At 34.2% G+C, this 23532-nt stretch overlaps 6 protein-coding genes and 2 non-coding genes across 9 annotated transcripts; 4 read left to right on the top strand and 4 right to left on the bottom strand.

Annotated features, from left to right (window-relative positions):
* Positions 1-212: 212 nt before the first annotated feature.
* ACR9 (ACT domain-containing protein) lies at positions 213-3355 on the bottom strand. The gene is made up of 6 exons (XM_021439592.2): positions 3031-3355; positions 2692-2937; positions 2477-2582; positions 1614-1965; positions 943-1227; positions 213-830 (listed from the first exon to the last, which is right to left on the bottom strand). Exons 1-6 carry the CDS (start codon positions 3182-3184, stop codon positions 684-686), a joined length of 1290 nt encoding a protein of 429 aa, XP_021295267.1. The 5' UTR covers positions 3185-3355; the 3' UTR covers positions 213-683.
* A 2153-nt stretch (positions 3356-5508) lies between these two features.
* LOC110424897 (histone H4) lies at positions 5509-6001 on the bottom strand. The gene has a single exon (XM_021439598.1). The coding sequence runs from the start codon at positions 5937-5939 to the stop codon at positions 5628-5630; it is 312 nt and encodes a 103-aa protein (XP_021295273.1). The 5' UTR covers positions 5940-6001; the 3' UTR covers positions 5509-5627.
* A 374-nt stretch (positions 6002-6375) lies between these two features.
* Positions 6376-12203, top strand: OVA1 (methionyl-tRNA synthetase / methionine-tRNA ligase / MetRS (cpMetRS)). The gene is made up of 12 exons (XM_021439591.2): positions 6376-6891; positions 7449-7592; positions 7727-7876; positions 8146-8313; positions 8400-8524; positions 8798-8891; positions 9286-9384; positions 10212-10392; positions 10491-10606; positions 11209-11364; positions 11559-11687; positions 11771-12203. Exons 1-12 carry the CDS (start codon positions 6586-6588, stop codon positions 11939-11941), a joined length of 1839 nt encoding a protein of 612 aa, XP_021295266.1. The 5' UTR covers positions 6376-6585; the 3' UTR covers positions 11942-12203.
* A 111-nt stretch (positions 12204-12314) lies between these two features.
* LOC110424894 (UDP-glucuronic acid decarboxylase 6-like) lies at positions 12315-16053 on the bottom strand. Of its 2 annotated transcripts, none has more exons than XM_021439594.2 (13): positions 15897-16053; positions 15346-15450; positions 14734-14820; positions 14467-14554; positions 14282-14373; positions 14103-14167; positions 13932-14020; positions 13580-13657; positions 13397-13490; positions 13208-13274; positions 13060-13123; positions 12930-12970; positions 12315-12757 (listed from the first exon to the last, which is right to left on the bottom strand). In XM_021439594.2, exons 2-13 carry the CDS (start codon positions 15424-15426, stop codon positions 12572-12574), a joined length of 1032 nt encoding a protein of 343 aa, XP_021295269.1. In that variant the 5' UTR covers positions 15427-15450; positions 15897-16053; the 3' UTR covers positions 12315-12571. The 2 variants fall into 2 exon arrangements, with proteins under 2 accessions (XP_021295269.1, XP_021295270.1); XM_021439595.2 differs by lacking the exon at positions 15897-16053 and adding an exon at positions 15550-15604.
* A 2458-nt stretch (positions 16054-18511) lies between these two features.
* TRNAH-GUG (transfer RNA histidin (anticodon GUG)) lies at positions 18512-18583 on the top strand. Its single transcript has one exon. It is a non-coding gene; the product is annotated as a tRNA-His (tRNA).
* Positions 18584-18640: 57 nt separating this feature from the next.
* LOC110424899 (Oligosaccaryltransferase) lies at positions 18641-20554 on the top strand. The gene is made up of 2 exons (XM_021439601.2): positions 18641-18799; positions 20287-20554. Exon 2 carries the CDS (start codon positions 20287-20289, stop codon positions 20398-20400), a length of 114 nt encoding a protein of 37 aa, XP_021295276.1. The 5' UTR covers positions 18641-18799; the 3' UTR covers positions 20401-20554.
* On the top strand, positions 19101-19173 carry TRNAR-CCG (transfer RNA arginine (anticodon CCG)). Its single transcript has one exon. It is a non-coding gene; the product is annotated as a tRNA-Arg (tRNA).
* A 1068-nt stretch (positions 20555-21622) lies between the features above and the next one.
* LOC110424896 (CASP-like protein 4C1) lies at positions 21623-23082 on the bottom strand. The gene is made up of 3 exons (XM_021439597.2): positions 22558-23082; positions 22218-22353; positions 21623-22099 (listed from the first exon to the last, which is right to left on the bottom strand). The coding sequence occupies exons 1-3, from the start codon at positions 22785-22787 to the stop codon at positions 21878-21880; spliced, it is 588 nt and encodes a 195-aa protein (XP_021295272.1). The 5' UTR covers positions 22788-23082; the 3' UTR covers positions 21623-21877.
* Positions 23083-23532: the final 450 nt, after the last annotated feature.

The following is a 23532-nucleotide window of genomic DNA, read 5'->3' as shown; positions in this document are numbered from 1 at the left end:
TAAGCATTCACGTGATATAAAATCATGGATGAAGCACCCAATGTGATAATTTTTGTTAGTCCATGAGATTGGTAAAATTAGAATCAAAGGATGTGATCAAAGTAAATATAAGCGTCCTTAGTACCAAACACTAAAAGATTTCACATGTAAATCATATGCATTTTTATAGGGAAAGGAAACTCAAATCAGAACAGAGAATGAATGGTCACTCCTCATTCCTTACCATGCATTCATAAGCGCAATATATAAAGGAAAATGCTCCCTTTCCTTTCCATTCTCAATATTTTTACAATACAATCTCAATTACTTTGTTAAAATTTAGTCCTCATCTTCATCAAGGCATGCCATGGTTTAGAGAGTGTACTAAAAAGAAATATTAGGAATTTCGACAAAAAGCACTAGTTACTATACATGAAAAGAGGATAATATTACAGTTAAAACCTTAAGCGCCCGAAATGCCACAGATGCTGCAAATAGCTTACAATGCAATCTTCAGAACTCAAAGCAGTGTCCCAGTCCTTGCTTCTGAACTGTTTAATTGGGACACACAGGTAGCGTAGACATCAAATTGGGGCCAAGGAGGAGTTGTATGATATGCAGCAAGATGATTCTTGTGTTTCTAAATACAGAAAGGTACACCCACAGGAGCAAAACAATTGCTCACCATCAACTTATAGATCAGCTTACCAGCCCATCAATATTCTTCTTACTCTGTCCACAATCTGATTTCTAGCTCGGCTGCTTGCTAATGGAAATTCACAGCTGTCATCCAAAAGAAATCTGTAGACTTCCCATTGGCGATCTGAGGTCGAATGCCTTCCAATTTCAGCCTATCAATGGCAACAGTAAAGAAGACTCATTCACAAATGCAAAAATATATTCAGATTTCGGGAGAAAAGGGAAAGCTAAAACACAAATAAGAAATTCCTATGTAAATCTTACCGAGAAAATGCATATCCCCAGCATTTTAAGAGCCAATGTAACATCATGGAAAACTCGAGGCCTTCCCTTTCCAGATAACTCAACAGGGTTAGCAACCAATAGTTCAGTATCAGGGCCTCGGTTGACAATAAGCAGTCGAAATGGGTGAAGCATCTCCTCCTTTAAACGAGAACATAAAGCTGTCTGATGCTTGGGATCCACGATCTTTTTCCCATCTGCTTGCCGAATAAAGAGATCCATATTACGGTAGCCTCTCAGACTTGAAGAGAATCTACCATAAGCGATCTAAATGAGAAACAACAACCACATATGGTAAACTACTAAATGCAAGCACAGCCAGCCAATAAAACCAAAAATATGTATTAAAGCAACATTTTCAAAAAACTAAATAAAAAAAAAATACAAGTGGTCCAGTCCCTGCAATTTAGAGAATAAAAGCACCCTATTTTCACTGCTTCCCAGACAATCAAAACAGTCATAGCAAAGCCCAGCAAAGATCTAAAGAAGGACAGTCAAAAAGTAGATGTGATAAATACTAATTTGATTACATATATATCAAGCACCTTACAACATGAAGCTTTATACTTTTCATGATTAAAAATCACTACAAAGAAGCCAAGTAAAAACAACAATCAACAGGAATTCAATAACATGAATCTCATGACAAGTACCTGAATATCACAGTCTTTTGAAGTCCTTAAAATGTCATAAAAGAGTCCTTTTTGATCAACACATTGGATTTGAAGCAATGTATGAGCAGGGCTCAACTGATTATCTACAGTAACAGTGGCCTTCTTCAGTGCCGTCAGATCAGCCTTGAGTTCCTTTGAGCTAGCTTCCTTGACTGCTAACTCATAGCTAAATAACTCTTCTGCAACTGCAGGAGGGAGGGAAGAGAACGCCTTCATACTCTCATATTCTGGCCCTGCCAACTGAAGTTCGCAGCTGATACAATACTTCCCCAAAACAGTAATCAGATGCGCAGTGGTGTCATCTCGCCTCTGTTTTGTATGCAAAAGTTCCCTAAAATGAGACAGTGCCAGACGTTAGGAGATACTGCCAATTATGCATTACCAACAGCGAACAAAAATTTCAACCTGGTTAAATAGCCCTAGCTCCGGAGAGAAAAAAGGGTACAAAAAAATCAAAATAAACAGGACACAGACATCAAAACTTCCTCTTCCAATGAAAGCTATATCTATTAGTTATTCTGCTCATCTCCGGCTACAAATTTAATACACTACAATATTTTGTCTACCAAAATCCAGCATTCTAGAAACCGAACTTCATAAAGTTCCAAGAAAGAAAACAACAACAACAACAACAAAGATAACCGTATCAATGAGCCATCATAATGGCATTATCTCAAAACTAACATATAAACAATGAACTCAAATACTTATAGAATTGAAACACTAAACAAAATGGTACGCCCCCAAGACAGAACCAAGTAGAAAACATGCTATATGAAATCAAAAGAAATTGCATACCATATTCACTCAACTAAAAATTTCTTTATAACATAAATACTCACATTCCATCCGTGATATAAAACAAGTCCACAACTCTTCCATCCGGCGTTGTCATAACCTTCACCTTTTGAATCGTAAACTCAAGCTCCGACAATATTTTCGTAACATCTACATAAAAAAAAAAAAACCCCAAAATCCCATAATTTATCTACTAAGTCAAATAGTAAAAGAATCAATCAAAACACCGTGGAAATTTACAGGGTTATTGTTAGCTAACCGTGAAGTAATCCCTTGCGGTCCAAGCAACAAAGTTTCAACAAATAAACCGAAGAAGAATGAGATGAATTTTGATTTCCATTTCCATCTCCTCCTTGCTGATTAAAGTAATAAAACGGCAGCAAACACGAAGGACAAATCGAAACCAACCGATTTTTCAAGCTTTCCCAATCAATTCTCGACGAATTTGAAACATTTGGAACCAACCAAAATACTATGTAACACCATCTTCCGTCCGTCGAAAAATCTAATAATAATCGAAATAAAGAAACATTCAATCTTTTTGTAGTCTTATTTGGCGCGCATTTAATTCATAAATTAATATGAAAAAAAGGGGTACCTGCTCGGGTAATTGAAAGCCCGAACTCGAGAATGATACGGCAAAGGTCGCAGCCGAGGCCGGGCTTGTCGGGGCAATTGACGGTGACGAAGGTGGGTTCGGATGGACCTTTGGGTAATTGGATTAAAACGACGTCGTCGCTCGGAATGCCCATTACGGGAATGTGCCCAGGTGTTTCGGGGCTGGTCGTTAAGAGGGTATATTAGGGAATTTTCTTTTCTAAGAGGCTCTCGCCGGAGCAAGGTGAGGTTCAGAGAAGTTGGGTGCTACGGCGTTGAGGTTAGACATTTCCTTTGTTCTGTGGAAATAGAGGCGGGATGGAGGCGGAGAGGAGGGTTTTTAGGTTGTCGATTTTAGGTGGGACCCATACATGTATGTCCACGTCAGATAGTGACGTGGTAGCACTGACTGTTCAGTTTGGTGAAGGGCGTTTTCGTATTTTTACAAAGACATTTGTGGCTGGTGTAAGTGCAGGGGTATCTCCGCTGGATTTAGTTGCAATAAAATATAGTTAGTTGCAAATTGAATTGTTTTTTATTAATTTATTTAACAATAATTGATAAGAACAATATATACATATTTAATTACATTTAGCTTCTTTTTTTAATTTTAATTAATTTTGAATATATTTTATAGTTTTGAACTGAAATAATAACTATGGCTTCATTTAAAAAAAATAATGAAATGCGTGTTTGATAGAATATTATAAAAAAAGATATTATAGGAAATAAATTGATATTACAAGAAGTAAGTAAAATTTATTCAATTAAAATTATGCGGTTTGAGTTCGTAATTTTTAATAGTTGTTTTATCAATAATAATTTGATAACATAATATTTTAAAAAATTTTAAAATTATTTTAAAAAATTAAATAATTTGTTAATATGTTCAATTAAATCATAAAATATGAAATTTAATGATTAAATTTAAATAATAAAAAACAACTTAATTAAAAAAAATGAGCATCCAATTAAGGACGTCCAGACAAATGAAGGAAAAGAACTAATTGGATTTGTCTCAAAAAAATCCTTTTCATGAACCATAATTTTTAATTTGTCCCTTGATGGGCTAATGCCCGAAGCGACAAAGCAAAAATAATAATAAAACATAATAACCACACAAATTAAATCACAACTCACGCATTACATAGAAGAACGAATCCCAGCCGTCGGATCAAAATAATGTCACTTGTTGACAACGACATCAACGCTTCACTCTCTCCTTCCGCACCCAATGAAAACATAAAGCAGCCGGCGGCCGTTGTCGTTTTCGAAAATATATTTCTTAAAAAATAAAGTATTTATATACAAGATAATATATATAATTAAATTATTTTTTTAATTGCTGATTGAGATGCAAGTTGGCATTAAAAAAAAAAGAAAATTCCCCCAATAATTGCATGTGGGGATTAAAATTGATTGTGCCATCTTTTCGAAATCATGTGGTTTTAAGTACTGTTTGGCTGCTTTATTTAACTTTAGGGTGTTTTTCAATGTATTAGGGCAGTGTTTTTTGACTAAATTACATTGATGCTTTAAGTCTAAATGAGTAGTGCTAGGCTACCATGTCTCTTAGTCTTGTCATTGTCTATTAGACGCTAAATCAAAGTCATTAAGAAATTGACGTCCTTAATTTAATTTTAACGTGAAATAAATTAAAAATTTATTACAACATCATCAACCTCCTTGTCGGCAAGGTAAACTTTTTGTATAAAATTTAATACTTCATAAAATAAAAACATTTTTCTGTTATAAAATATAATTTTAAAAATAATTATAAAAAATTATTTAAAAATGAAAATTTTATTTAAATGTATATTTATAAATAAAATAAAAAATTAATATTTTCTTAACTAAAAAATATATATAAGTTAAAGATAATATTTAAAGATTTGATTTGAATGAATTAAATTCAAATCTTAATTCAATTTAATTTACATTCAAATTTAGATATACACAATTAAATTTTAAAAGTTAAATTAAATTACAATTATATATATAAACTTATTTGATATATCTTAATTATCTAATCTAATCTAAATTCTTAAACCATAACAAAATAAACATTCAAAATATATATGTTTAGTATTTTCTTATCTATTAAAATATATAAATAATTAACATAAAATAAAAAAATTATTAACTTACAAAAAAATTAATCTTAACAAATATAAAAATAAAAAATGGCTTTTATTCATTTTGATTGATAATAAAATTACATAAAATAAAAATATATTTACAAATTTAAAACTAATTATATCTTTTCAATTTTATAGTCATTTTTTTTCCCAAGCATTTGAAAATATCATACATCTCATATCAAAATAAATATATCTTTAAAATTAAAAATATAAATTCATGACAGAAAATTACCAATTATAAATTAAAATATTAATTTTTTTTCTTTTTCGTTCATGCAATGAGTGTGCCAAATCCTAGTAAAAACAAAAATAATTCTTTAAATCAAGAAACAAAAGGATTGATTAAATGCTTAAAATTTCATTCATAAGCTCATAACATTTTTCCATCAGTATTCACATTCCTTCCAAATCAAAGAAACATCAGATAAAAACCATAAAAAAAAAAAACCTAAAAACTTCAACCGCCGAAACCGTAAAGAGTCCTCCCCTGTCTCTTAAGGGCGTAAACAACATCCATGGCCGTGACGGTCTTTCTCCGAGCATGTTCCGTGTAAGTAACGGCGTCGCGGATCACGTTCTCCAAAAAGATCTTCAAAACACCTCGAGTCTCCTCATAAATCAAGCCGCTGATCCTCTTAACTCCGCCTCTCCTCGCCAAACGTCGGATAGCCGGCTTCGTGATCCCTTGGATGTTATCTCGAAGCACCTTACGGTGTCGTTTGGCTCCTCCCTTGCCTAGCCCTTTGCCTCCCTTTCCTCGGCCTGACATTCTTGAGACTTGTGAATTAGCGTTTTTTCTGAATTTGAGTTTTGACTGTGTGGTTTTAGGGGGAAGAGAGACCTGAACTTTTATAAGAGCGAAATTAGGGGGTTTGAATTTGAGCGGGGTGATTGGGAACCGTCAGATTTTAAAATGTGATCGACGGTATAAAATCGTGATCCGTGTCCTTGATTTCGGTGGTTCTGAAACGTTGATCAAGTGAAGATTGACGGTTGGTATTGTTTAGTTAGGTTCGGTGCGGATCCTGGTTTTGTTTTTCTGCAATTTTGTGCGTGGTCCGGCTCTTGGCTGGCGGGCTTTGGGAATTTGGGTGCCACGTATACTTAACTAGGCTGTCCAAACCTAACCCAAAGTGTAACCAACTTAGCCCAACAATGGCCCAAAGAAGTAAAGAAAAAAACCCGTCAAGCCCAATGAAAAACGGAATGACAGAAACTCAATCCCTCCTGCGTCTTCTTCCTCCCCTTATCTGATTCCCTCTCCAAAACTCTCTACCCTTCAGCCCATTCAAAAATTATTCAAATCTTTTTCCTTTTCAAAACAAAGCAAGTCAGTCAATTCATGGCTTAATTTATATTAAAATTATATTTATGTAATTTTTTTTTTGTTTTACTTTCAACTTTTGAAGAAGAAAATGGCTGCAGCAAGGATGAACTTGAGCTGTTCAATACAAAGCGGCATTTTTAGTTCATTAAAACCATCATCTTTTTTCAATTTCAAACCTACCCATTTCAAATATCGGCTTTATCTCCCTCAAAGTCACTTCATTTCTTCAAAAAGATCAATGCTCTGCACTTGTTCAAGCAATAACAGTAATTTCCAAACTGGAGAAAAGGCTGAGCCTTTTGTTGTTACAACTCCTCTTTATTATGTTAATGCCCCTCCTCATATGGGTAGTGCTTACACCACTATTGCTGCTGATGCCATTGCCAGGTTTCAGGTATTGTTAACTGGTGTCTTATTTTTAATGGGTTTTTTTTTATGATTTTTTTTTCTGTTGATGAGGTTTTGAGAAGTTTTGGTTAGGGGCTGATTTGGATTGAGAAGTGTAGTTTTGGCTTGGAAATTATAAGGAGGCTACCATGACTCTTTTTTCCAATGACAAGTTTGGATTGCTGTATCAACTGAGTCATCGAATTGTGTTTCTTTGTGAATAAAGTTAGTTCTATTTTTAAAATTTGATATTGGAATTGTTAATTATGCTTAGTACGTTACATGAAGAAAATTTAGACTGAGTCTGATTGTTGTTTTCTACTTGCTTTCTGATTCCAATATTTTCATAATATTTTAATGATTAGAAATGTATTGTTTTTAAGTACGTTCAACTAATTTATGATTTTACTTTTACAGAGAGCAATAATGGCAGAATTGGAAATGCATTTTTACTTAGTTATTCATTATTAATCAATCAAGGTTTTACATTTTACCATGTGCTTTACTTTTGCACAGATCCATTTTCATTTCTTTTCTTTTCTTGTGTTCTTATATTTGTGGCAGCGGCTTTTGGGAAAACGGGTCATATTTGTTACTGGCACAGATGAGCATGGGGAGAAGATAGCTACAGCAGCAGCTGCTCTAGGCGCCAGCCCAAGTGAGCATTGTGATGTTATATCTCAAGCTTACAAAATGCTGTGGAAAGATGTAATTCTTTTCTTTCTCCACCTTAGGATGTTACTTTTGTTCTGAGCAATTGAGTTTTTGAATGTTTTTATCTTTGATCCAAGTAATTGAGGTCTCAAATGTCCTAATGACTGCTAATATTTTCCTGATTACAGTTAAATATAGCTTACGACAAGTTCATTCGCACAACTGAGCGAAAACATGAAGCCATTGTCAAGGAATTTTATTCTAGAGTTCTTGCCAATGATGACATTTACCGGGATGACTATGAGGGACTGTACTGTGTCAATTGTGAGGAGTATAAGGTTGACACTGCATATCCATCTACTTATAGCAACTGTTGTGTTCATAAATTTCGGTTTCGATTAATTCATTAAAAGGTGATTTTCTTAGATATTTTGAATGGAAAACATTAAATTTTATGTTGATAGTTTCTAGAGTTTCAGGAGATCATACAGTTCTATAGAAGCATACTTTCTAATGGTATTTGTTTATCGGAATGTGTCTATGCAGCAATTTTTTTCAAATTCTTATGTGGTTATTTTACTGAATAGCTTGTTGTTACATTCTGCAGGATGAGAAAGAGCTGCTTGAAAATAATTGTTGTCCTACACACCTAAAGCCATGTGTTCCTCGGAGAGAGGATAATTACTTCTTTGCATTGTCAAAATACCAAAAGTCATTAGAAGAAACTTTGGCCAAAAATCCAGATTTTGTTCGGCCTTCATACCGTTTGAATGAGGTGAAGCAAAGTAGAACTCTTCCCTTTTTGGGAGAGATTGATGTTCTTTCTTTGAAAAACTCATCTTACTCATGAACTTTTTCCAGGTGCAAAGTTGGATCAAAAGTGGCTTAAGAGATTTTTCGATTTCCAGAGCATCTGTGGATTGGGGTATTCCGGTTCCCAATGACAATAAACAAACTATATATGTTTGGTTTGATGCACTCCTTGGGTACTGCACTTTCTCATAGAGAAGGAAATTATAATAGATGTAGTATGCTTTATAATTCTTGATTTGAATGCCATTAGGATGTTTTGATTTCTCTTCTGTTTCATTGTTAAAATGTAAGTGAAATCTATTATTCTTGATAGTTTAACAGCTGTGTAAAAGATAAAGAAATAAAAAGAGAACAGACACTAATTAAAGATTCTGATTTCTTGTTTTCTCATTGTGAAATATTTTTGTTGAATAAGGGTTTTAACAAGTACAATTTGTTTTAAACAGATATTTATCAGCTCTGTTGGAGGAGAATGAGCAACCTAGTTTACAAAGTGCTGTTTCTTCCGGTTGGCCTGTGTCACTGCACTTGATTGGAAAGGTATGAAACTTATCAATGTGGCAACACTACCAAAATATTTAATTTCCTATTATTAATTCCCTTTAATGTTTCACTGATTTCTATCCTTGTGGAAAGCTGGTTGTCACATTCTCCGAGATGTTTCCCAGAAATTTGTTGTGCTGGACTTGAATAACTGCATTGATTGTTGGAAATAATTATCATTTTACCTTTTTTATTTGTTCATTTCATGAATGTAGACTGATGTTATTCCTTGTCTTCTACTTTCATTTTAAATGCCAAGGCATTTTATTAATTTTCTAGCTTATCACCATGTTGAATGTAACTCAGGTTAAAGAATTGTGTTCCCCTTTTGCATACTTGTAAATGGTTCGATATTTTCTTATGCTTTGTTTCTATTTTTGTTTTTGTGTAGGATATTTTACGTTTTCATGCTGTTTACTGGCCAGCTATGCTAATGTCTGCTGGATTGACTCTCCCAAAGATGGTGTTTGGCCATGGATTCTTGACAAAGGTACTTGAATACCATGAAGCATAGCCTATTATTTGCTTTTGAAGTAGTTGCATTTTATCTGCTTTGAATGAGACCTTCAGGTAATAGAATGCCTGTATAAATATTTGGACAAGTAACGTTCACATCTGTTGTAACTATCTAAGCTTTAGATTGTGCTTGGACATGTCTGCATTGGCTATTTCTTTTCACTTCTATTGCTGTTATTTTACATAGCCTTACATAAACATGTCTATGAACCATTAAGATGCAATAAGACCATTATCTTTGTAGTGCTAAAAATTGGACTGTTGGAATCAAAACTGAGTTTAGAAGAGCAAGGGACATAGGAGTTTAGTAATTTATTCAAGGTATGGGAGTTGAAATAAATGAAAAGGAGAATTTTGAACTGTGAATGCTTTTAAACTTTAAAGAATTGTACATGGATATGAAAAGGAAGAAATTGAAGCATTGCAGGCTATTATCTGTCCAGTGAGGAAGTTAACTGATTTGAGTATTGTATTACCATGTTCACTTGTATTAACATTTGACCAGAAGTGTGCCATAGTGATTATTTCTTCCCTCATTATTGCTAATGTGCAACAAAATTATTCTTTGGTCCCTGGTGTAGTTATTAAATTGGTGGGGTGGTGTTATGAAAGGTCTATGGTTCTTTTGTATGCTCTAAATGAGGACAGATACCTGGACAGATGTTTTTAATACATACTACAATTTTATATACTTTGAAACTGAAAACAGTCAAAAGAGCGAGCAAATTATTTAGCATATTTTTTTTCTTATATACCTAATTTTATTTCATGCAGCAATGCTTTTTATTTTGAAAATTATAGGATGGCATGAAGATGGGAAAGTCACTAGGGAATACAATTGAACCGAATGAATTGGTTCATAAATTTGGGCCTGATGCAGTCAGGTACTTCTTCCTGAGGGAGGTAGAATTTGGAAATGATGGGGATTATTCAGAAGAACGTTTCATTAATATTGTTAATGCACATCTTGCCAATACAATAGGTATATTTCAGTTACTATGATTGGTTTTTTAGCTGATCAGTTGGGTTACTTTGTAATCGTCGACCAAATAGATTCATATATGACCTTGATTACTGCAGGAAATCTTCTTAACCGTACTCTTGGACTTCTTAAGAAGAACTGCCAATCGACTCTAGTGGTTGATTCAACTATTTCTGCTGAAGGACAGGATTTCAAGGACACTGTTGAGAAGCTGGTAAGGTTATTTTGAATCTAGTACCACATGTCTGACATTTGAACAGTGGATAGTAGCTTCTTAAAGAACTGTTGGATTCTTCTCTTACCATATTTAGATTGCCTGTGGTGAGAATGACTTTATTGATGTAGGAAAAGAATATTGAAGTAATTTGCATAAAACAGAACACGAAACCTTGACATCTTTGAAAGAAAAAGACACCTTTTTCTTCCCATACATTTTGATTGCCAACTGTGGATTGACTTGGAACAGTAATGAATATTGCCCTGAGATGAAGTATGGGCTGATTATAGTGTTTAGTAACTTTGTTGTTGGTAATGATAAGGAACATTAATATTCTTTGATCTTGCTTTATTCCTTGGTAGTAATTTTAAGATCAACACTTGCTAAGTTCGTTGCCTTGAGGATCTCCTCTGGAGATACTTAAAATGTTCAAATTGTATCAAGTAGCAGCTTGTTGTCTTCTTATCCTTTCTTCCTATTTGTCAGCCTGTCATGTTTTTCTTCCTTTTTCTCTTCCTTCTTTGCTGGCCCTATGCTTAACTACTTACAGTGATACTTTGTTAGTTGCTCATGCTGTCTTGTTCTCTATATTTACATAGGTTCAAAAGGCTCACGTCCATTACAAAAATCTCTCCCTATCATCTGCTTGTGAAGCTGTGCTAGAGATTGGTAATGCTGGTAATTTGTACATGGATAAGCATCAACCATGGTCTCTTTTTAAGCAAGGAGGTGCTGCTTCTGAAGCTGCAGCAAAGGTAAGATCCCTTTTTCTGTCCATAAAGTATTTTGCATGATGTGCTCGAGCAATCATAATCATAATTGCATGTGCTTAGACTTGACCCTCAGCAACTTGCAAGTCTAAATAAAAATTGACCCAGCATGCCATGTTATTTGATGGCTGTTACCTTGATTTATCTAAGAGGCTGATTCCTTTTTCTTATTGACTCAGCATCTTGTGATTATATTGGAAGCAATGAGGATTATAGCAATTGCTTTATCACCAGTCACACCTAGCTTGTGTAGGAGGATATATGCGCAGCTTGGCTACTCTGACGACCAGTTCAATAATTTAAACTGGGTTAGTGTCTCTCTCTATAGGTATTTAAGCTAACTAGCCTAAATTTGTTGTATTATTAACTTAATTGGACGTCTGAACTGCAGAGTGAAACAAAGTGGGGTGGACTAAAGGGTGGTCAGGTAATGGCTCAACCTAAACCAGTCTTCACAAGAATAGAACAGATAAAGGAGACAGAAAATGGGGGCGAAGCAGCTAAAAAGGTCGTGAAAAAGAAAGAGAAAAAGCCTCAAGTTCAAGGGGTTGTAGAAGCCTAGGATCCCAATTTCAAAGGATTCAACCATAGCAGCATATTTTTCTTTTAACATAGTGATCAATTTTAGTCCTGAAGTTGTAGGAACTAATGTTATTGTAATAGAAATCTGCTTCCTATTGGAATTTATGTTAAACATAATTCTTATTTCTAACTTTGTGGGAAATCGATTCGATAATCTCACATTCTCACTAAACACAGAGACCAAAAGATTTCATTTGGTGGCATGGAGAATCAAGTCACAAAGGAGTCTATTTCTTTGATAATCATAACTTATGCTTGCTATTTCTATTATATGTTTTTTTCTTATGGAGTGTAGTCTACTGCCAGGAGATATCACAAGTAAGCAAGAATGGCTAAAATGGTAGATGATTGAGTAGAGGTAAAAATCCAGAGTAAGCTATAAAGAACGAAAGCTTCCTCTTTCCATTAAACCGAATACCGTTCAGAAACCAAAATACCATCCAAAATAACTACTACACTGCAAAGAAACTGATGCCATTATTGTGCATAAAGATAATATACTATAAGAATTGATGAACGAAACCAGATGATAGTTTTTTATCTGTAGCTTCTACTCTAACTGGGACATAAGCCTGCTGCCAGCGATGTGAATTTGTAAAAATAACTGTAATCAGTTCTTCCTGGGGACCCCAAGCCTCTGACGGAAATCTTCCTCCATAAGAGGAAGTCCATCGCGCAATTTGACTGTGGGTTCCCATCCTAGCAGCTCCTTTGCCTTGGTTATGTCTGGCTTCCTCTGGCGAGGATCATCCGGAGTGTTTTCAACCATGGATATTTGCACATCAGGATTGATAAGCTGCACAAAGTATGGCCATTCATTTGATTAATCAATATCTCTGTGAAAAGTATAATATCCAGCAGTTTGCTGGAACAGAAACTACTCCTATTAATGCCATATCAACATGCCTCCAGAAAAGAGAACTGCACTACAATACAATGGAGAGAACAAAATTGCAGAAAAGACTAACCTCCTTCACAGCCTCTGCAAGTTCGAGCATTGTGAATTCACCTAAAATGTAGAACAAGAAATGTTAATATTGAAATTAAATGAGTTCCTAATAAGATACGAAAATCAAGATAAAGGGCTTGTATAATTACCAGGATTCCCAATATTGATTGGCCCAGTGTTCTCTCCTTCCATAAGTCGAATAAGGCCATCAACCTTCAATTAAAATGAAAAAAGTGAGTAGTAGCCACATTGATACGTAATAAGACACTTTGATACTAACAAGAATTCCCAGCATACCATATCTGAGACATAACAGAAACTCCTTGTCTGTGTTCCAGGCAATTGAACAGTCAAAGGCTCATTACTGCACAATGAAACAGTTAAGTAACAAAGGGTATAAGCATAGGGTAGGAAACAGAGAGGCAAATGAAATCATGGAAGACATCTGTAAGATCTACAATATATTGGTGCCATCATTTTACTTACCGGATTGCTTGGGCTATGAAATTGCTGACAACACGACCATCATCAATATTCATGCGTGGTCCATAAGTGTTGAAAATTCTAGCAATCCGAATCTCTGTTATCATGAAATAGAGTTAAGAATCCTCACAGGGAAAATGGGAAATGCACAGAAATTACATGAGCAGTTAACATTGTAATTATTACCTATGCCATGCTGCCTATGGTAATCAAACATCAAAGTTTCAGCCACTCGTTTTCCCTCATCATAGCAGCTCCTAACTCCTGTAGCATGATACACAAACAAATCAATAAAAGTCATATGTGCAACAATTGCAATACTATGTGACATAATTCTACTTAGAAGTATTGGCAGGCATTATGAAAGGTAGATGAAATGGCATTCATACTTTAACAAATGACAGAGTAGGACTTTCAGTACTTGGGTAAATCCATAGGAATATACAACATGAGAAGAGTAAAAGACACCAGCTTCTACATATCCAACCACAATAACTTAAAACCCTCCTCAACCATCAAAGTAGAATAGAAAACATACCAATTGGGTTAACATTGCCCCAATAGCTCTCATTCTGGGGATGCTCAAGTGGATCTCCGTATACCTCTGAAGTTGAGGTAAGCAAAATCCTGTTGCAAATAATCATACCATGAGCTATGTAGGCATATATTTATAAACATTATATCATAGATATAAGTAACAGTCTCAAACCTTGCTCCGACACGCTTTGCAAGTCCCAACATATTCAATGTACCAATCACGTTTGTCTTTATTGTCTGTTTAATGTTACATAAACATAGTTTTCAGGTAGGGTTTAAAACAAAATAAAGAGTCTTACAACTGATATCTCATCTAGGAGATAGCATTATTCTGCAGATGAATCTTATTACCTTCACAGGATTGTATTTGTAGAAAATTGGAGAAGCTGGGCAAGCAAGATGGTATATCCGATCAACCTCAACTAGCAATGTCTCAGTTACATCTGCACAAAAAATAAAGAAACCATTAATATTTGAACTTGAATATAATATTCCAACATTGTCAGCTATAAATTACTCAACATATAGAAGAATACCATGACGAATAAGTTCAAATCTTGGATGCCCAATCCATTTCTTCAGGTTGTCCTTGGAGCCAGTAAAGTAGTTATCAACAACAATAACCTGAACAGCAAAAAAACAGAACAAATGTTAAACTGTAAGCAACGCACAAGTATCATTTAATAGATACGAGCATACTGATCCAAATATCTGACTGCACAATAGCCTTTGGGTTTCGCCCTTCTTCACACCTTAAACAATCTAGCGTAAAGAAACCTGTGCTATTAACAATATGAGCTCACCTCATTCTTTTCATTCTCCATCAACCTGTCCACTAGGTGGGAGCCAATGAATCCAGCTCCTCCGGTAACCAGAATTCTCATGTTGGACTGCCCAAAAAACAAAGATCAGATTCCACAATCACATATTATAAGTAACTAAGATCAAACAGGACTCTGTTCTGCAGGACTTATAAGAAAACTTTAAAATAAAGAAAAAAAACTCACCATTAAACAAAAAGCTAATTCAAGGTCAAGTACAATGACATAATTGACTAGTACAAGATTATCAGGCAGACAGTAACAATGCAAATTGACAAACTAAATTCACATGAAATTCCATTAAAAAGGGCAATTGATGCGAGAACTGCAATTTAGTCTTATCATTTGCACTTAGCAAACAGCATAGTTGTCAACATTTCATTCATTTCTACATAGGATTTACTGATATCAAAGTAAAATGAGAACATTTAGACTTGAATAAACAGAGATCATTAGCAACAACATTTATGCATAACCAAGATTCTTAAACTTTAAAAAGAAAAAAAACACTAAAAGAAACAATATTTTCCAATAAATTAAAACCAAATCCAGACATGCTAATAAGCTGAAATCTTAAAACTGAATTTATCTTACCTGGAAAAACTTGGAAAATCTCAAAGGAGATGGACTCGGAGGCTTCTTAGAAGCTGAGTTGTAATCACCATTTGCAGACATTTTTTCAGATCTTTACTTGAAATCCTACACATAAAACAAACCAAAACTCTCAAAATTCACCATCAACTCCTCCAAAAACCATCCACATACAAAGCAGAATTTAACAAAAAAAGAAAAACTAACCAAACTCAAAATTCCCCAAAATTTTTCTATTTCTTCTATGCCTGTACAAACTAGGAGATTGCGAGCCTAATATATACAAATAAATTTGATCCAAACAAAATTAATTAAATACTTCAAAATTGAAATCAAAATAAAAATTGAATGACCAAACTGTACCAACCAGAGTGAGAGAAAGCAAAAAGAAATCTTCAAAACCAAGAAGAGTAAATAACAATCAAAAGCTTCACATTAACAACACTATAGCCCACACCAAACTCAAAAACAAAAAAAAAGCTTTTCAGATCTCAATCTAAATCCAATGGCCTAAAAGGCCACTGCATTAAAACAAAAAAATTAAAAAATTGTACCTTGAGAGAAACAATGTGAAGATAAAATTTGGGTTTTGCTTAATTTAATGGAATTTTGAAGAAAAATGAGAACTTTTAAGGATTTGAAGTACATATGGGCGTGAAACTTAGAGCCAGTTTTTATACTGTGATGTTGAGGTTGTAGAGATGCAGTAAAAAACAAGGAAATCTAAGGAAATCATTGAGAAAAATTGGATGTGATGACCTGGCATGGCAATATGTTTTGGTAAATTTTTATCTACAGTCTGCTTTCCAATTATGGAATGCCACGTAACCTTCCTTTCCAATGGTTGTTACTCATGAATCGGCCATGACTTCACGTGTTTGGACGGGTTACCCTTCCAGGGAGATTTTTGTTTGCTGCGGTTGGATGTACTGTAACCTTGGTATACCTTTTTAATTAAATTACTTTTTTTAAAAAAATAATTAATAAATATTATCATTTATATATGTCTAAATAATGAAAGAGTTAAAATTTAATAGTTAAACAACAAAATATAATTTACATGATTGAATAAAATTTATTTGTATAAGTATACTTTTATTTTAAATTATATAATGAAAAGATAATTCTCTTGTCTTTTTCATTTCATATATTCCATTTTATTAATTCAAAATTAAAAATTGATATTTTAAATTGAAATTTTCAGTTTTCAATACTAAAATATCTCCTTGTAGATAAATTCTTATATATTTTATATTTTAGTACGTTAATTATTATTTTCAATTAGTTTTTAAATTTTATGTTTATTGGTCTATTTAAAAATAATTTTAAATTTTTTATGTTTTTAAAAATTAAATTAAAAATCCCAAACAAAATTAAATAAGAAAATAAATAATTTAATTTTTTCAATATTAAAATAAAAAAGTATTTCATGCATTTTATCCTAAAAACAATTTGAACTTCTAAGAAGAGCCACGTTGATGGTGACATTTGTCTGATGGCCATGTTCTGAACACGTGTTATATCCTGACTGGTTGATATCATATATCATTGGTGGTCCACGGACCATCTGATAACTTCTGTGAATAGAGAAATTTCCGAAATTATACGGTCCTCCGCTTATCGGCCACGTCGGATACAGCTAATTGTGTAGTTTAAGGAGAAATTGATAGTCACAGTTCAAGTGCATGGTAGTCGACGCTGCAGCCTTATCCTGCCGCGTCAGATCCAAACCATCAACTTTGACCTTGTGATCCAAATGTGCCAATTGTCAAATCTCAAAGTTGTATCAATTTGTTACCTATTGACAAACTTTGGTAGAGATTGATGGGAATTGAATGTCTAACGTGTTTCCTCTAATGCTTTCACTTTGTACGTGAATATTTTATTTAATAATAAATATATTTTTTAAAAAAACTAGAATTCGAATACTATCATTTTAATAATTTACAAATTTACTTAAACCCTTTTTTATATTTGTTATCAATAGCTTATTTATACTCACATTTCTCAATTTTTTTTTAATTATTCTTGAAAATTTCCACAGAATTTCATTGTTTAAGGTAAACTTGTTTTTGATTTTTCTAATTCTAAAATATTTAATTACATTTTCAAAATGACAATCTAAATGAATTCTATAAATTAATATTTGATCTCGACTTGAAACTTAAATTACTTAAATAGTAAATGCTTCTACTCACTCCATTGTCATCTTTTTTTTTTTAAATACTTGCCTTGACCATGTCAATGGTTTAATCGGTACATAAGGACACATCAAGTTTAATAGACAGGAAAGTACCTTGGCGTAACTGATTTTAGTTTCTCAAAAGCTAATTGAAACAAGAATCTCAACTTGATTAAAACATTGTAGAGTTTACAATGAAATGCATTCTTATACCCTAATTGATCATTGTTTTATAGGGTTTAATAATCATTGCTCCTCTAACTTACTGAACTTCTATTTAGGTATGATATGTCTTCTTAATTAAAAATTATTTGTAGATAAAGAATCCATCACTCTTATTTTTTTTTCTATATCTTTTTGTGTAATTGACATATATATATTTATATTTATATATCTATTAACTATTTTTCTTGTAATGTAATGTCACAAATTTAACATTAGTATACAAAATTAAATGAACATTGGATTTATAAATAAAGGCTCTTTCCGCCTAACAAGTATGTTTTTTAAATTGAAAATATAGGCTTATGATAAGTGACATAAGAGTTTACTAAAATTATTACTGATGTGGGATCCTTCATGAAAAATACTAATATTGATGTAGACTAAGATCAAGATGAGTCTCTTTTATCTATGTGTAAAAGAGTCAATGTTAGGAAAATGTTACACAATTAAGTAAAGAAAAATATTATGAATTTCATATCAATAAAAGATAAGATAAGTCTTTGACATGTAAATAAAGATATTCATCTACCTAACATGCATACCTTTTAGGTTGGAATTATGCTCTTGCAACAATAAGACATCGTCATTTGATCTTATACTTATTATATCAACTATTTTTTCTCAATTCTTTCTATGTCAATTTCTATTAACGTTGATGGTACAATTTTAATGTGTTATAGCAAATTTAACTCAAGGCAAATCCACTTATTTTAAATTATTCATTGTTTAAATTAGGGCATTTTGGCGCATTAAAATCCAGGGGTGGCTGTAGTTTAGTGGTAAGAATTCCACGTTGTGGCCGTGGAGACCTGGGCTCGAATCCCAGCAGCCACAGCAAACCCTTTTTTGCCAGATTTTTGAACTTTTCTCTTGGGCTGAAAAGAGCCCAGCACGCAGTCGTTTTGCTTCCCAAGACCACTACTACAATACAAAGTTCAAGTCAATAGAGAGAGAGACAGAAGGGGGATTCTCGGTTCCAGTCGTTTTTTTCCGGAGATCTGCTCCTTGGCTCGTTCCATTGGCGCTTTGGCCTCTCCTCGATCAAGAAAGGTACGCCGTTTCTTATTCGATCCCTCTCCCGTTTCGCCTTTGTTTTTTCTCTGTTTAATTACCGTAGTAACAGACCACGATCTTGAAGCAGATCGCCGATTTCTTTCTGATTCACAGTCTACAAATGGATTTATATTTTTTTCCTTTTTTTTTGTTTCTTTTTTCGATTGTTTTGAAAGAGCCCACGTTGTTTCCCCACTGTTTCCTGGGATTGGCTTTGGGCTTTGTGTCTAGTTCTCGATTAGGGAGTCCTAGCGATTTCAGTATATAAGTCGAAAATCGAATGATGTCAGTAAAATGCGATCGCATAGCGGAGTGGATATCGCGTTAGACTCCGAATCTAAAGGTCGTGGGTTCGAATCCCACTGCGATCGCCAACCGTTCAACCGATTTTGCATTTTGAGCCTAGTGAAGTTTTCAGTAATTTAGAATTTTTTAGAGCATTTTTTTTAAAATTTAAATTTGAATTGTAAGGAAGAACATAGATGAGTTAGGTGTATTGAAGCTCAATTACGTGCTCATTGATGACTTACAACATTCGGAACAGTTTCTTTCTTTGTGCACATGCTGATAGGATCTTCAGGTTATAATGTGTATACATTGTTACCGTCTGGATTTGAATTTGATATGAAAATCTGGCTGAAAATCTTAGTGACTGCCTGACTGGTATATTATTGGTTAAAGAACTATTTTAAAAGGGCTCTTTACTTTATCTTAAACTAAACAGACCGATGTCAGATACTCTTTGAAAACTTTAACCCCTTATACTTGTATGATGATTACTTGATTATTTTATCGAAATTAATATACGAGTTGCCATAAACATGACATTCGCGTGTCTGATACGTGCTAGTGCTTGAGACTGGATCTTGAGTGCGTGTAAATGAGGTGAAGAGTAAAGAGAGTAATTCTGATTGAAATTAGATTCTTTTTATAGGGATATGTCCAAGGTGCTCTCAGTTTATTGCTTGCTGCTAATAACAATGTGTAATTAATTCTCAAAGTAAGAATTAGTTATTATTAATAGAATTGGATGAAATGGAGTAGTTTTAGTCTGGAAAGAATGACTGGCTTTTCAGCCATAATGCATCCATTGTTCACGGCAATTCCTCTGTTGTTGTTGGGAATAATGGTCCACATCTAGTTTGCTTCATGTTGGTTTTAAAACTGTCAATATTAATTTGTACCCACAGTAGCTTTTTAAGATTAGAGTCAATAAGATTTATGAACTTTAGTCTGGCATGTGTTTAGTTCAGCTGTTTATTGCCTAAAGGGTAGAACTTATCACCAACTATTGTATGCATATATTCCTATTGAACTTGAGGTAGAATGCTTACTAAGTTAACGTAACCAAGTGTCTGGAAAATACTATGAGTTTTTTAAACTTGCTTCTCATAATGGGTTTTATTGCTAATATTTTTTAAAAACACGGCATAATTACTTTGTGATGAGCTACTGATATGTGAGGATTTTATGTGCTCGTGCAGATGATTGATGATCAACAGCTGGGATTTCTTGCAAATTTTCTAGGCATTTTTATATTTGCTCTGGTAATTGCTTACCACTACGTGATGGCTGATCCAAAATATGAAGGAAACTGAACGCCAAGATAAAGTATGCGCTTTTAGATAAGCACCTAGATTATACTTGTACCATGTTAGTATTGTTTGCAGAACTGTACCGTAAAACTTGTCCCTGTCAATCTTAGTTTTCTACTGAAGATTGGGCTATAAAATTTTCTTTAGACTTGAAGCATATTAACATGGTTCTTCAATGCATTTAGTGATGCTTTGTCAAGATGACCGTTATCATTGAATACACACACATGCAAACACAACATTTTCCTTGCATGTCTTCCCATTGTTATCGTTAACAATATTATGAACGAGTTAAGCATTGAAGGTTATTAGACTAGCTCAAAACTAGGATTTCTGCTCAAATTTTCATTTCTAACCAAGCACTTGAGCCAAGGCCAAGTGGTAGCTAGCATCGTCCCGGCCATGTTTAAATGTTTTCATTCATTCCCTTCAGGAAAAAGAAAGGCTCCCACCTTCTTAGAATACTTGTGTTTATGATGTTGAAATGCTGATGTTTAGTGCATGACTAGCATACGCACACATGCTTGCACATGCCATGTTCCTTGCAAGTCTTGCTATTGTGAATGTCTTCAACAATTCTATGAACAAATTAAGGAAAAGAAGAGTGTTAGAATCCGAAACTAGGACCCTTCTACTCAAATCCCCATTAATTATTTCCAAATTCCTCCAACCAACCACTTGAGCCAAGCCTAACCGGTACCATCATTTTCGGCTTGTGTTACATTCTCTTCATTCATTCCTTCCAAATAAAAGGCTCCCACTCTCACCTTGTCAAAAATTGCTATGCTTGTGATGTGAAATGCTTGATTAATAGTGCAGGACTGCCTTGATTTGCTTCTTGTCCATTTGTGGTTTGGATTGTTATGAGGGTTTCTAAACTCCACACCCACTTTGCGAAACCTCTGGCTGCCCACATATCTTGTCAGTCTACATGCTTTGCATTAGCAGAAGTTATTCCATTTTCTGTGGTTTAAGGGGGAAACTGTCACTTCCGCCATGATTATGCAACAACTCCTAGTGCTTATTCACTAATTAAGCATAGCGTGGATTTTCTTTGGATGAGCATAAAGCCTCAATGTCGTGTGACCACCAAATTCAGCACCAACAGAAGTAATGTGGAGAAGTAAATGGAGTCATAAATTCAAACTTATAGCTTCCCAATCCACTATGATATATTTTTAATTGGTATTTTTAACATGAAAATACTAATACATTAATAAATCGATTATTAAATAAATCCTACTTAAACCTTAGCTAGCAATAAATTAAATAAAGAATACAACAAGCCCTCATGTACAAATCAGTCCATTGGGGCCACTTTACTAAAACGCAAATCGGCGAATCACCTCTGGTCACCATGACATGTAAATCCCAGCAGAAGAAGGGAAAAAACATATCATAGCGTACGGTACACAGTGAAAGCCCTACACCTTCACACACGCAAAAGTATTCTTTCTTTGCTCTCTCTCTCTTCTAAAATCTACAGATGAAAACGAGAGCCGTTGATTATGTAACAGACGACCCGAAAACCCGATAGCAGAGACGAAAACCCGAGAAACAAAAACCCGGCGAAACCCAGCGCCACAGAGATATCGGATTGTACGCAAAACGAGTTCGATGCCTTACATGTGTCCGTCCCTTTTAACGTCTTCGCCAACGCCGTTCCCGCCGAATCGGCCGACAGTAATAAATATGCGAACACCTAAATTGAAAATTGAACAAAGAAAATTATAATTAAAAGAAAGGAAAAGGAAAGCTTTCAAGTTTTGGGTTAAATTATTTTCTTTACGAAAGAAAGAAAAAGAAAAAGAAAGAGAAACCTGGTCGTGGCCAAAGTCGAACCAAACTTGGAGGATTTCGGGGAAGAGAGTGCCTCCCGTGGAGATCTCCCAAACGGAAACGCCCATTTCGAAAAACGAATACAACGCCACGATTGCGTTTGCGGCGAAAACGAATCTGCGGTGAGATTTCGCGGTTTGCTTTTAATTGAAGCTTTTTTTTTTATTTTGAATTTTATGAAATTAAAATGGGAAAGGAAAAGAAAATGGAAATTAAAAGTTGTTTTGTTCTTTATCTGAAATATGAAGCAAAGAACCGCGCCTTTTCGAAATTGTTAAAAATTAAATTTTTTGCAACGAAACAAAGGCTTTTAAGACTGACCTGAAAGCGTCAAAATCGAACCAACGAGGAGAATCCGAGCCGCGAGAGTTAGTGACCATGAAAACGGAGGAAGCAAGTGAGAAAGCGAAAGCGGCGAGCCGGAATACGAGAATCAGTGAGTTGAATCGTCTGAGTTTACGGAGGGTTACAGTGGAGTGAAAGTGAGGGGTAAGGATTCGGTGGTGAGGGGAAGGGGCCTCGCCGTTGTGGACAGCTTGTGGGGACAGCATGATGAACGGCTGCGATGATGGTGGTGGTCGCGTTGGCGGAGGTGGAGATGGCTGTAAATTTCGTGATGGAGGGGAGGAAAGGAAATGAAAGTGAGACTCATGAGAGAAACGGGAAGAAGTTTGGAAGGAGAAGAAGAAGAGAAGGGTTCGAGTCACGGGTAAGGGAGATGGGAGTCATGGGATAAGGGAGGAAGTGAGAGGGAAACTGTTGTAAAAAAGAAAGGAAAAGACAGAGAAAAGAAAGAGAGGGAAAGTGGGAATAAGATGAGGAAAGGAAACAAGGGTCCTTTATTTCTACTAGACCACTTTCTATTTATTTATAGTAATAATTTTAATAATTTTCTGTGTTATTCTAATTGTTTTTAACATGTGATAATCGTATTTAAGAGAATATAAAATAAATGACCTACAATAACTTATAAGTCAAAAAAAAAGTAAGTCTAGTGAAAAAGAAAATAGTTATCTTTTATTCACATTTAAATTTTATTTTTTAAAAGTTAAAAATAAACAAATCATTTCAATCTTCTTATTAAGATTTAAATGCCAACAAAAAAATTATGGAATTCAAAATTTTTACTTACTCAAATGAATAAATTAATCAATTAAATAAAAAATTTTCCCGAAATTTTGTTTTATTTTTTTTAATTTTTTATGAGAGATTGAGAGATTTGAACGCGATAAATAGACATAGCAGCCCGACAGCCAACAACAACAGTAATTGAATGGTACAATAACCTTTGACGAC

Source organism: Theobroma umbraticum, unplaced genomic scaffold (genome assembly GCF_002168275.2).
Source record: "Theobroma umbraticum cultivar Fairchild unplaced genomic scaffold, ASM216827v3 scaffold_81.0, whole genome shotgun sequence".
Lineage (NCBI taxonomy): Eukaryota > Viridiplantae > Streptophyta > Magnoliopsida > Malvales > Malvaceae > Theobroma > Theobroma umbraticum.
The sequence above is the reverse complement of the archived record's forward strand: the minus strand, read 5'-3'. Positions and strand labels throughout refer to the sequence as shown.